This window comes from Petaurus breviceps, unplaced genomic scaffold, assembly GCF_028583685.1.
Source record: "Petaurus breviceps papuanus isolate PSGF00001 unplaced genomic scaffold, PetGlider_PUasm1.0 318, whole genome shotgun sequence".
NCBI lineage: Eukaryota > Metazoa > Chordata > Mammalia > Diprotodontia > Petauridae > Petaurus > Petaurus breviceps.
This window is the reverse complement of record NW_027186078.1, coordinates 314,488-327,357: the sequence shown is the minus strand read 5'-3', so window position 1 is coordinate 327,357 and position 12,870 is coordinate 314,488. Positions and strand designations below refer to the sequence as shown.

Below are 12,870 nucleotides of genomic sequence, written 5' to 3'. Positions count from 1 at the left end.
TTAGCCTAGGGGCAGGGAAGATCTTCCAAATTTGCATTCCCACTACACATGCCAAACAAGGTGTGTGAATACTTACAGATTGCTCTGTCCCAAGAGTGTCACAGAACACCATGCAGGGATTAAGATGAAAGAACATCCAGTCTGCAATGATTACTGGATGGAATATGAAGTTCCTAACTAAAATTTCAGGAAACCCTACAGTTTAAAATATATGAACATATATCTAATGCAAAATGAGTATCCTGTATCTTTGAATTTCCAGAGGAATCGGGATAAAGGTCAGTAGCTAAAAGGATATGAAAGGGAGTTTTTACCAGAAGCACAAATGATAGGTCACAAAATGGAAAATGGTTCACACTTTTTAATAACTATATATGAAAACAACTGAGATACCAACAATACTTCAATAACTTTGTGATCTTGTTGATATGTATGTTCTGTTATGACATAGATTACAAGAATCACTGAAGTACTCAAAAACCTGAGATAATGTTTGAAAGAATCTGCTAACAGAGATGAGATTTGGTCTTGGAGAACAGATGATGAAACCCATTCCATTCCCATCTCACGGTAGAGATGGATTAAGGCAGCTGAATGTTGCATATGCTGACTGACATGGTTGTTTTGTCTGTGGATATTGTTCAACTATATTTCTTTATTATCAGGGAGAGTTTGATGTGGGACGGGGAAAGTTTCGCATTTCAGGAGTGAGAAGTAGAAGCAAGGATGAACATGTTGTAGGTCTCCTCTCTTCAAGATGCCCAAACATCAGTGGTTTGGGGCAGATAAGTTGTCATTCCATCTAGCTACAACTTCTTTTTGTCATTTCATTTAGGCTGAGAAAATTAAAATTGATTTGATTTTGTTCCTTTAGTAGTTTGTCTACTCATTAGTCAATGGACAAGAATCTCACATTTTATCTTACCAACAACCAAGCTGGTAGTTTGCTACTCTATAACACCTCTGCAGAAGTAGACAAAGACTGCTCAAGACTGAGGGCCATTTTGTATTTCCCTCTGTTTTATTAATTTCCTGGGCCAAAGAGTTCATCATTAGGTATTTGGCCTACCTGCAATGAGCATCTCCATATTTTGTGAGGCCATTCCTCAGAAAGCAGTTTGTTGCCTTAATCTACTTAAAGTCTCTCTAGCATGGCTGACCCTGCCAGAGCTTGCTCTGCTATGGCACAGCCTTTGAGAATCTGAAGCCACTTCCGTCCAGGATGAAGCCCCGGAGAAGAGCTTGGTGGAAAGTCAGAAGGATGGAGAAAATGTACATAACTTCACACAAAGATGAGCTGTAGGGACCTCATAGAATCAGAGAACCTCAGAATTCAAAAGTACTACAGAGGTCATCTGCTCCAACCCAAATCCCCCAAATAATACCGTCAACAACATCTCCAATAGGTGGTCAATCAGTTTTCACATTATATTTCTAATGAGGGAGTACCCATTATCTGCTGAGCAGCTCATTCCACTTCTGAATAGCTCTAGTTAGAAGTTCAAGTAAAAATCTGCATATCAACAACTTTTACTCATTGCTATCAGTTTTTCCCTCTGGGACTAAGCCCAAACACAACTATATCTTAAATTTTTTCTTCTCCAAACTAAACATCTGCAGTTCTTCCCATCAGTTTTCATGCAACAGAATTTCAGGGCTCCTTACTATTTTTCTCTGGACATGTTCCACATTGCCTATATCCTTCTTAAAATGAACTGAAAACAATACTCCAGGGGTAGCCTGATTGGGATAGAATACAGCAAGACTCTTTCACTTCTGATGTTCTAGATCTAGACACTATCTCTTCTCTTAACATAACCTAGTATTACTATTAGCTTTTTTGTCTGCCACCAAGCCCTTTTCCGTTACACTATTCATATTGAGCTTTCAGCCTGATCTTTTTCACACAATGTGTATGAATGATATCAAAGCCAGAATACCTAACATTTATCTAGAGCTTTAAGCTTTGCAAAGCACCATAAAATGATGTATGATCAATACAAACATCTCATTTTGTCCTTACAACACTGGGGGATAAGTGATATTATACCAATTTAACAAACAAGGAAACCAAGGCAATCAGTGATTTGCCCAGGATCACACAGCCAGTAAGAGTATGAGGACAGATTTGGAGTTGGTTCTTACCGACTCCAGGTTCATCCCTCTATCCACTGCCCTACGATGGAAACATGCTTCCTTGACAAATGGCTTAATGCCCTAATTCCTAACAACTAATGCCTGCACATGGTATCAGTACAATGAAGCTGAGAGCTAGGGGAACTGTACCAGGCCTTAAAAACCACTGAGATGTAGAAAACAAAGGAGAGGCTAGAGGTGAACAGTAATTGCTCAGCAGGATCAGAGGCATCTTAGGCAAAAGATAAAACAGTAGATGATGTTCTTCACCAGTAATATAGGTTATAAATATTGTTTCAATAATTCAGTGATTTGTCAATTCATTTGTGTGCGTGCTTTTTTTCACCAAAGCAAATCAAAACCTTCTCTATCCCTTAATCATAGGATCATAGCTCTGGAGTTGCAAGTAATCTTAGTTGTTATCTAAGATTGTTATCCCATTGCTTTCATTTTTCAAATAAAGAAACTGAGGCCTGAAGAGGTTAAGTGATCTGCTCAAACTTAGGTCCTATGACTCTGTGTTCTTTCCATTGCAACATTCCCTACACATCTCAATATTAAAATTTATCTCCAAACTTTTACTTTCACACTTAAACAAACTTGGATATCACAAGATTCTACTCAAATAATTTTGGCCATCAGAACAGGTAGAAAATCCAGAAATGATGAAATGTTCCCCAAGACCTCACTTTAAATGGGAGTTTAAAATATCCAAACTGATTTAAAATCATTATTTTCCCTCCCATTTACGATGAAAGGCTAGCAACTTAATTCCAGGCTCTATTTACAAACTTGAAGGTTGTTGCTGAATCTCACACTCTTCTCAGAGAGGCATGTTACCATTTTCAAAACTCAAGAATTTTTGTTTGAGGCTATCAGTGGCTACTACTTATCAGCAGAGGGTTTTAAAGACAACTTGGTGCTACAATTTCAGCTTCCCATAAATACATCAAGTAGATGGTTTCATGAGTTGCTATGGCCAAAAAAAAAAAATCATCACTTCATAATTAGCCCTCTAGTGATGACATTCTTCCCATTTCAGTGAGGTAGGACTGAAATAATTGACACCATCTTGAATTTGGCTCATACCTGAAACCTTTCTGGCCCAAAAGAAACTTCTCAGTTCATGCTCAACTAGCATAGTCTCTGAAAAGCCAGGGTCTATTCCATGCAACACTGAGGTATCAGAATGGGACATTAATGGAAGTTATTAGCTGATCAATGATAAATGTGTTTAATTCCTCACAGTCAAAAACCAGTAGCAAAGTAACTCCCTGTTCAGTTCTCCAAGGCTCCAGTGATCCTCTTCTGACCAGATCCTTGAAAACAGAGCCTACTGTCAAATTCCATACCCAGGAAAGGCCCAGAAATTAATTTCTCATAGGATTAAGAAGTGAAGAAGAGACTAGGAAACCAGGCAGGTAAATGGGACAAGAAAGTAAGTAGGCTAATGGGAAATGATGGAGCAAATTACATTGGGTTATGAGAATTTTTAAAAAGCTCCTATACCTTAAGAAAAACTTTATCTTGGCCCTACTGTAACCGTAAGCTACCAACTCTATCACTTTACTATTAAATGTATAGGAGTTGACCGTATCTGATACCTCTACTTCCTTACTAACCATGTTCCTAAGCCAACCAGCAGTCTGTGTTCCATTCCTATAATTTTGGGGGTTAAATAACTTGCTCAAGGTTACACGGCCAGTTATTTCTGGGTGTGGTGCTAAGTATCTGAGCCCAGATTTGATCCCCAGCTCATCCCGACACTGGAGCCGGTGCTCTTACTTGCTGTGCTACCTGGCTGCCCCTAATCATCTTTTTCACTTCTCACCTTCACTCCTCTTCAGTTTTTGATAGTTATGCATTTTTCTTCTGGATACTTTTTTTTTACTCTCTATTTTTTAAAAATAAGATACATGCTCCTGATTCTCTTGCTTCTATCTAACCATTCCTCTGCCTCCTTCACTGGTTCATTATCTTACTTCCTTAATGCAGACATTAAGATACTATCTGTGGCATTCTTCTCTCTCTAGACTATCTCCCTTGGTAATCTTGCTCACTCCTGCTCTTTAAGGAAACATTTAAGGATCTCTCATCTTTAAAGGAGTAAATATCCAGGAGATGGGGGGGGGGGGGTCAATGATAGTGCCACAGACTGAAATAGCAATGTCAGTAGTTTAAAGGAGAAAAAAATGTTTGAATTGAGATATTATTCAGTTTGGTGTACCCATTAATATCTGGGTAGTTGGAGATGTGGGTTAGGAGGTCAGAAGCAAGGTCAGGCCTAGAAAAAGAAATCTGAGAGTCATCTGCACATAGATGACTCTCAAATCCCTCCTATCATTCTCATAACTTAAGGGTTATCTCTGAATTTTCTCTTTCCCTTAACTATCAATTCCTAGGTCCCATTGATTCCATTTTTGCAACAACACCTAAAATTTGCATTTTCCTTTCTACTGCCACTGCTACTTATTCCAGTTTAGGTCTTTATTATCAAACCCCCCCCCCCCACTGTTACAATAACATCCCTAAAGGTCTTCATTAACACTAGCTTTGTGATGGTAGGTCACTTAAAAAGGATTAAAAGATATAAACAGGCAATTTTCAAAATGAGAAACAAATTATCAATAAAAACATGAGAAAGTATTCAAACTCTTTATTATTAAATGAATCCAAATTAGATCTGTGAAATATCTTATACTGAGTAAATCATACATTTAAATTCAATGTTGGCAGATCTGTGGAAAAACAGGCATCATACTTTACTTTTGATGGAGTACTGAATTGGTACAATTGGAAAGCAATATGAAGTCACAGAATAAGTTTTTAAAAAACTATTCATGCCTTTTGACCCAGTGATCCTATTATTAATACTATATCCTAAGGATATATAGTATTTCATCAGCCTACCCTAGTTTGTACTTGTAGGTTGGATCTCCTAGCAGACATATTTTCCAGGTACAAGGTTTTCCATGAGTCCATAACTCCTAAAGCTGTAACTCACAATCCCACTCCCACCCACACTGAAATGTTTACCTTGCCTACATTCTGAGGACACAATTAGTTCAAAGAGCAAATATTTATTGAATTGTCAAAATAATGGTAGTAATGAAACATAACCCTCATAAATGAACATCACACATACCTACAAATACACATGGTCTAAAAGGAAAGAGTAAACATACACAGAATTCACAGTGGAAAAACACACACATTCAGACAAGACAATGTACAGCCCTGGTAGGACCTCCTATGAAATCCTTAAACTGAGCCTGCTCCTGGCCTAGGTGCTTGACTACAGTCTTCACATCCAAACATAGTATTCTGTTATGCTCTTTCAAAAAGCATTGGTGTTCAAAACTCTATAATCAATAGGAGCCTAGGCTAAGGCCTTGCATCTTCTGAGCAGGATCCCCACTCCAAGCACTGGATTCTCAGGTCCTTGTTACAACTCAAATCTGCTGCTGTGCCCAAAGTCTCCTCAGCCATATACTCCTGCTGTAATTCTTACCCCCTGGTCCATGCTGCACTATTGGAAAAAGCCCAAGGGAAAAGATCAAGAGCATCAAAAATTGAGGTTTTTTGGTTTTTTTTTGCTGCTTTTTGGAGGGCAATTGGGGTTGACTTGCCCAGGGTCACACGGCTAGTTTTTGTATTAAGTGTTTGAGGCCACATTTGAACTCAAGTCCCCCTGACTCCAGGGCCAGTGCTCTATTCACTCTGCCACCTAGACACCCAGGGCTTTTATTTTTTTAAAAATTGAGTTTTTCTTCCACTGCTTGTTCTCTTCTTGAGTCCTTTTCCTAAAAGTTGTCACATCTACCTTAAAGGATACTAGGGCTACAGCTGATTCTCAGCCAGGCAACTCCTACATCCCTTCAGGCAATGGCCAACATCCTATAATTCTATTAAATTGACTAAGGAGTTTCTTCACACTTTAAGTAACATGTCTTATTTTGATCAAAGCAGACTTTGATCAAGTCCACTCCCTTTATAGATGTATGATAGAGGGTGGGGGACAGAGGAATGGGAAGATTCCTATTTGTATAAAAAAATTTAGCAGCATTTTTAACATCAAGCAACTGAAAACAAACCAGATATCCAATGATGGGGAATAGTTCAAGCTGATATACAGAGTTAATGGAATATTATTGCACCATAAGAAATGAAAAACATAGAGCATACAACAAAATAATGAAAGACATTAGGAAGTCATGTAGAATGATCAAGTAGAATCAAAATATTTATTTAAATAGTGCTTTAAGATTTGCAAATAATTTTTTATAAAGAGGCAACCTATTGTAATAGAAAGAATGCTGGAATTTTGAGTTGGGAGAGATCTGGCTTCAAATTCTGTCTCAGACACTTACCAGCTGGGTGACTACGGACAAGATTTTTAACCTCTCACAAGCATTTTTTCTCATCTATGAAATGGGGATGATACTTATATTACCTACCTGGACTCTAAAAAATAATAATTCACATTTATATAGCACTCTAACCTTGAATGTCTTGCCCCATTGTCCTACTACTGTCCTTACCCTAGATTACCTTGGTTTTTTTCTGCTCAGACTTTGTTCACCTGTGGCGAGGAAGTCATACAACCTGCTGACTGGGTGAGCAATGTAGTTATGTTATCTAATCTTAGCCAGGTCCTCCCAGCTGCACAGTAATCCTTTTACTTTTCCCATCATCACACTCCTCACAGTTACTATTCTAAACCTTCTCTCTTTCTAATTTCTTACACTTATTTCTCCCTCTTTCTCAGTAGATGTTGTTTCTAACAATCCCAACATGAGGACCTTTTTCTCTTAATTCAGCACCTCAAATCCCTCAACATTATCTCCCAGTCTCTCCTTTGCTGGTTTCCTTCTGCTTGCCAAAGGCAAACTCATCAGTTGTGCCCAGATGCCACTGCCTCCAGAAGTGTGCTTTTCCAATTACCACCATTCCCTCAGTCTTCAATCTCTTCATATTTATTACCGCCACTTTTCTTGTTGTTGACAAGTATGCCCAGGACTTCCCTATTTTTTTTAAAGCAATTGATTAAAAGCAATTAAAAAACATTTATTGATGTCTTTTAACTTTAAATCATAGTCACTTCAATTCTCCCCTCTCCAGATTGAACCCTCCCTTATAAGTCAAAACAATTAAGCAAAAATATCCATTATAATGAATACATCTGACAACACATACAATATTCTAAGCTAGCAGTTCCCTTCCTCTCTGCCATAATCCAGGGAGATACACTTCATTTCCCATTCTCTAACACATTCATTCCTTTTTCAATTATACTGAGTTTTACTTCTTTTAATGTTTTTTCCCCATTTACATTGTTTCGGTCTCTTTTTTTCTCAGTTCTACTTAGTTTGTTCTGGATCAGTTCATACAAACACTCCATGTTTCTCTGAATTCTTTATTGCTTCCCCCAATTCTTAAAAAAACCACTTAATTCAATTGTGTCAGTCAGTTTTCCCTAAATGTTTTTCTCTGTTATAAAGAAAGACTGTGAGGAAAGAGTATCAGGAAAAGACTGCAATACTTTTTTTTAAAGGGATACATTTTTTTAAAGTCATTTGAAGCTGCAAACCCTTGAAACTATTATCTTCTTTTCTCCCTTTTAGAGTGTGCAAAAAACTGTATATTCATTGCCTCCATTGCCTCTTCTCTCACTCCTCAACCCCTTGCAATCTGGCTTTCAGTCCCACCTAGAGATAAAATTTTTTCCCTAAAATTATTTATGTGCTTTTAAAAAACTGTATTAATGTCTATTGTTTTTATATAACTTTTGTTTTCCAATATATCCCTAATCCCTTTCTAGAGAATTATTCTAGATAATAGAAGAAAAAAGACAGTTCAACAAAACTGACATATCAATCAAAGTCCAACATCATATGTGGTATTTCACATCCATAGTCCCATCTCTGCAAAGAAAGGAGGAAGGCACATTTTTACATATCTTTTGGAGGGCCAACCTTGTTCCTTCAATTAACTTCATAGCAATCAGTTTCAATTCCTTTGTTGATGTCTTCCCATTTACAATGTTGCAGTCATTACATATAGTATTTTCCTGTCTCTTCTCCACTTTGCATCACCTTATGTCTTCCAGTGTTTTTCTGCATTCATTTTTTTTGTTCTGCACAGTAATTTTTCATTACATTTACATAACACAATTTGTTAGCCACTCTCCAAGTGATGGGAATCTACTTTTAGTTTTTTGTTATCACAAAAAGTGTCCCTGTAAATATTATGGTGTATATGGGACCTTTTTATCACTGCACTACTTGGGTTTTATGTCTAGTAGTGATAGTTTAATCCCTTTCTTGGCATAATTCCAAATTGCTTTCCAAAATGTCTGGACCAATTCACAGCTCCAGTAGCAGTTTATGAATTTTCCAGTTTTTCAACAGCCCTCTACAACAAAACAAAGACCTCTTAATTGCAAAATCTGGGTGGCCTTTTCTCAATCCTTCTTGACCTAAAGGTAATTTAAAAAAAAATATTCATCACACTCCTTCTTTTATACACCCTCAGTTTTTGTGACACTGTTTTCTCCTGGTTTTCTTCCTGTGTGATAGGTGTTTGTGGCTTTATGTATGCCTATTAAAATGCAAACTCCTCACTGTGGCACTAAAAGTTCTTCATAATTGGCTCTAAGGCTACCTCTCCTGACTTACTTCACATGGTTTCCCTAAATATACTTTATATTCAGTCAAAATGGCTTACTTGATATTTTCCTATATTTAGCATTTCATCAAGTCTTTCCCCAGTTCAATATATTCACAGTTACCAAAGGGATTTTACTTAAGTGCAGATCTGACCATTTCACTCCCCAACTCAATAAATTCCGGTGGCTTCTTAGTCCTTAGGATATCACAAATAAATTCCTCTTTTTGGCATTTAAATCCCTTAAAAATCTGGCCCCAAACCTCTCCATACTTACTATACACTACTCTCCTTAACTCACACTATTTAAGCCTGGCCAAACTGGCCTTCTTATGTTCTTCACACATGGCTTTCCATTTCCTGATTTCATGTCTGTGAACTGTTCCTATGACTGAAGTACTTTCCCCTCTCATTTCTACCTCTTTTCCACCCCACTTCTGTCTCATATCCCCAGTACCTAGCACAGTGGCTGGCACGTAGTAAGTGCTTAATCACTGACTGCCGATTGACTAACTACATGTGTTCTCTGTCCTCAGCTCCAGGAAGCCTTTCCTGATCCCCCAGTTGTTGATGCTCTCTACCTCCACAAATGACCTTTTATTTTCTTATCTGTGATATGTTCTAGGATGTAAACTCCTTAAACAAAGTGTCTGTTCGTTATTTTTGTCACAATATCCCTGACACTTAGCTCAGGAATTTACAAATAATACTCATGTTTGTTTAATTTAAGGCTTAGAACGTTTATCTTACAATAACCTTGTAGGAAAGGTATTTTCCCTATTTCCTTTTTTGTTCCGATCTGTAATTCGATGTATGGGAAACTTCCAGTGTGGAAACTTCCTCCACTGATAAAAATAGACAACAATTTGGTAAGAAAGTAATCCAAAACCTGGAAGGGATATATTATGATTATACACAAGCCCACACGTCTTTAAAAGTACTGAATGACCGAAAGCAAGGCCAAAAGTCGTACCTGCCCTCAAAGGGCTTACATTCTTACATTCTACGGGAGGAATTAGAGGTCTTCCTGAACTTGAGGTCAGAGATCTAGTCGCTTTGCCAAACTCTAGTGAAATGGTGACGGAGGCTCAGGCGGGGCTCAATGACCTGCCCTCGCTGCCACAGTTTCTAAACGTCTGAGGCAGAATTAGAACCCAGGGCTCCTGGCTAGGCGTTCTGGGCTCCATTCGCTTGTTCACGCAGCCCCATGTCCACCCCCTTCCCTCTTCCCTCAACCCAGGCCCTTCTTTCTTTCTTCTTCCCTCCCTCCCTCGGGGCCCGCACTCACCCTCTGCTCCAAGAATAGCGGACCCCAAAAAACCCCCCAAGATGTGAGCCAAACCACTCTGGCAGGACGGAAGTACCGACCTCAGGCTTCCGCCCCGCGGTAGGACCAGTCCAATCCCTGTCCGGGACGCCAGGGGGGCGGCTACAAGGCGCTGCGAAAATTCTTCGGGTTGGTGGAAATTTCGCTTGGACGGTCTTGTCGCTGGACTGCCGGACCTGGGGGGCGGAGGAGGCGGGAGCATGCCGATCTGACTGTTCCAGATCGCACAGCCGAGTGGTGGGCCCCCGAAACTTCCCCCCAAACATGGTATCGACCTTCACTGCGCTCTCTCCGCTTCCATCCCCTCGCTGGGTAATTGGTCAGGAGAAGAGCACGGCTAGTCGCGGCGAGGCGGGGGTGGAAGAGAGTAAACCACCGAGGTAGCAAGGCCTCCGAGCAGCCTAGAGTGGACCTCCCTAGGAGCTCCCGGTTCCCCCCTCCCTCCCCCATTGGGCTGATGCCGGAAGGGGTAGCCCTTCCTGTTCGCTTCTTTGGTTTGTGGGGGTTGCTCCGGAGCTGAGGGTGAGTGAGTTGGGCTCGGCCCGCGGGGGGCTTCCGTATCTCCAGCCCCAGGATCTCGTTTAAGGTTCACCGACACCAGAGCAGATCACCGCCCCACCCAAACCTCCTGGAGTAGTTGGGGTGACCCTGCCTCGGCTCTAAGCGCAGCCGCAGTTTTGCGCCGCCAGCCCCCCTCCCCCCATCTTTATTCTGGCATCACCTCTAGGACCCCTTCCTTTGAGCAAGCGGGCACTAGCTTCCTGGCTCCCTTTTCCCTCTCTTTTCCCTGCCCGGGGACCTGGGAGATATTGGGGTGCGGTTATGTAATGCCTCCTGCCTTTGCTTTCTCAACCCCCCAAACTCTTAAATTATGTTCACAGATAGAGGAGGGTAGGAGGGTATGTGTAAAGAGCCTTGGTAGAGCTGTAAGACTGAACAAGTCGCTTAAACTCTGAGTCCCGGAGGGGCCTCTGGTAGAACCCAGAACCAATGGATGGAAGGGCCAGGAGGCCAGTTTGTAAAATGGGGGTGCCACGTCCTTTACAGGGTTGAGAGGACAGTCACAATCCAAGTGTCCTCAAAATCGTAGTGCGCTTTTCAGTTAATAAAGCCTGAAGATTAGACTCAAGGCACAGGGGAGGGGAGACCCTATAGCTGTCTTCTAATTCTGGAAGGGCTATCATGTGGAGGAGGTTTGCTCCCACTGAGGAAGAGCAAAAAACAATGGGTGGAAGTTGACAAGAGGCCAATTAGGTCTTGATGCCATGAAAAACTTCTTAATTAAAACTGTTAAAACTTTGAAAGTTACATGTTGAATTTATTATTTTATGTAAATATGTTTATTTTGTTATAATATGTTGCATTATATGTTATAATTGTATATCATGTTACAAGATAGGCCAGGTTGTGGCAGGGAGGGTTTACAACTTATTTTCAGAGCCCAACACAGAAAATGGTGGGGAGGGGGATAGTTATGTAAATGTAAAAAATAAATATTTATATTATATTACAAGGTGTTCCAAAAGTCTTAGTTCAGTTTTAAGCTTTGGGACAACCTCTATACTATTATATTAATTATATTTATTATACATACTGTAATTTTATTTTGTTCTTAAAAGCAAGCTCTACATAATAGAAATTCTCAGTTTTAGGTACAAACCCTTCCTTTTGTTATATGGTATATAAATTGCTCGTTTTGTTTGGTGCTTAAGACAATTATTTTTAAAAAGAGAAAAAGAATTAGAGCAGCCCAGAAGTGGAATGGGCTGCCTCCTGAGGGTTGGATTCCCATTCCTTGGAGGTCTTCAAGCAGAGAGTAGATAACCACTTGTCAAAAATGTTAATATTGGGGATTCTTTTCTTATGTGGGTTGAACTCACTGGGTCTCTTCTGACTCAAGTTCTATGATTTTTTTATTCCATAGTAAATGCTTAATAAATAGTCAATGACCGACTCTATAAGTATAGGTTACCAAAGATTCTCTTGCTTTGGTATGTTTAAGTGATTTTTTTATTGACTTTGGGATAAAGTTCATATTCCTCAACTTGCCATAAAGGTTTAAAAAACCTATAGTTGGCCTCTGATGTACCTTGCCCTGTGTTTTATATTATTCTACAGTTCAACCAAACTGGTTTTCTCTCATCACTATATTTAGTTAGACTGAGTTCCTTGAGAGCAAGGACTGTTTTTTTGCTTTAGATTGTAAGCTCCTTGAGGGTAAGGACTGTTTTTTTTTAAACTTGTATTTGTATCCCCAGGACTTAATATAGTGCCTGCTATATAGTAGGTGCTTAATAAATACTTGTTAACTTGATTTGCATTCCATCTCCTGATTTCATGAGCACAGGTTATCTCTTATACCTGTAATGTACTCCCTCTCCCCACCCCTGAATCTTTATCTTCCTTCCATGCTCTATTTTCGTCCCCTCCCAGTTTTGTGCTTTCTTCCTAAAATTACCTTCTATTTATCTTTGTAGTTGTTTTATGCCCCAGTAAAATTTGAGAACCTTGAGGTCAAAATAGGTTTATTTTTGTCTTTGTATCTTGAGCACTTGGTCCACATACACATTCTTCCCATTTCCAATTGTCTGTGCCTTCTCAAACTAATGTCTCATAGACATTTTAAACTGAACATGTCCAAAACTGAACTAATCTTTTCTTCCAAACCCTCCCTTCTTCCAGACTCCCCTATTACATTGGAGAGTACCACCGTCCTCAGTCAACCAGGTTCACAACTTAGG

At 39.6% G+C, this 12,870-nt stretch overlaps 2 protein-coding genes and 1 pseudogene across 4 annotated transcripts in view; 1 reads left to right on the top strand and 2 right to left on the bottom strand.

Annotated features, from left to right (window-relative positions):
* The window catches only part of LOC138167878 (large ribosomal subunit protein uL2), a 241,962-nt gene that overhangs the window by 50,517 nt on the left and 178,575 nt on the right, over nucleotides 1-12,870 (bottom strand). The gene's annotated exons all lie outside the window — the stretch shown is intronic.
* The window catches only part of LOC138167866 (zinc finger protein 850-like), a 62,731-nt gene that overhangs the window by 7,857 nt on the left and 42,004 nt on the right, over nucleotides 1-12,870 (bottom strand). Inside the window, exon 1 of one of the 3 annotated variants that reach the window (XM_069096825.1) lies at nucleotides 10,091-10,648. The exons of 1 other annotated variant lie outside the window; for it this stretch is intronic. In XM_069096825.1, the coding sequence (XP_068952926.1) occupies nucleotides 10,091-10,331 (241 nt within the window). In that variant the 5' untranslated portion in view covers nucleotides 10,332-10,648. Of the gene's footprint in view, nucleotides 1-10,090; nucleotides 10,649-12,870 lie in introns of those variants that run through there. One more of the 3 variants, XM_069096826.1, reaches the window with a different exon arrangement.
* Nucleotides 1-12,870, top strand: part of LOC138167882 (zinc finger protein 850-like) — a 71,269-nt pseudogene that overhangs the window by 45,301 nt on the left and 13,098 nt on the right.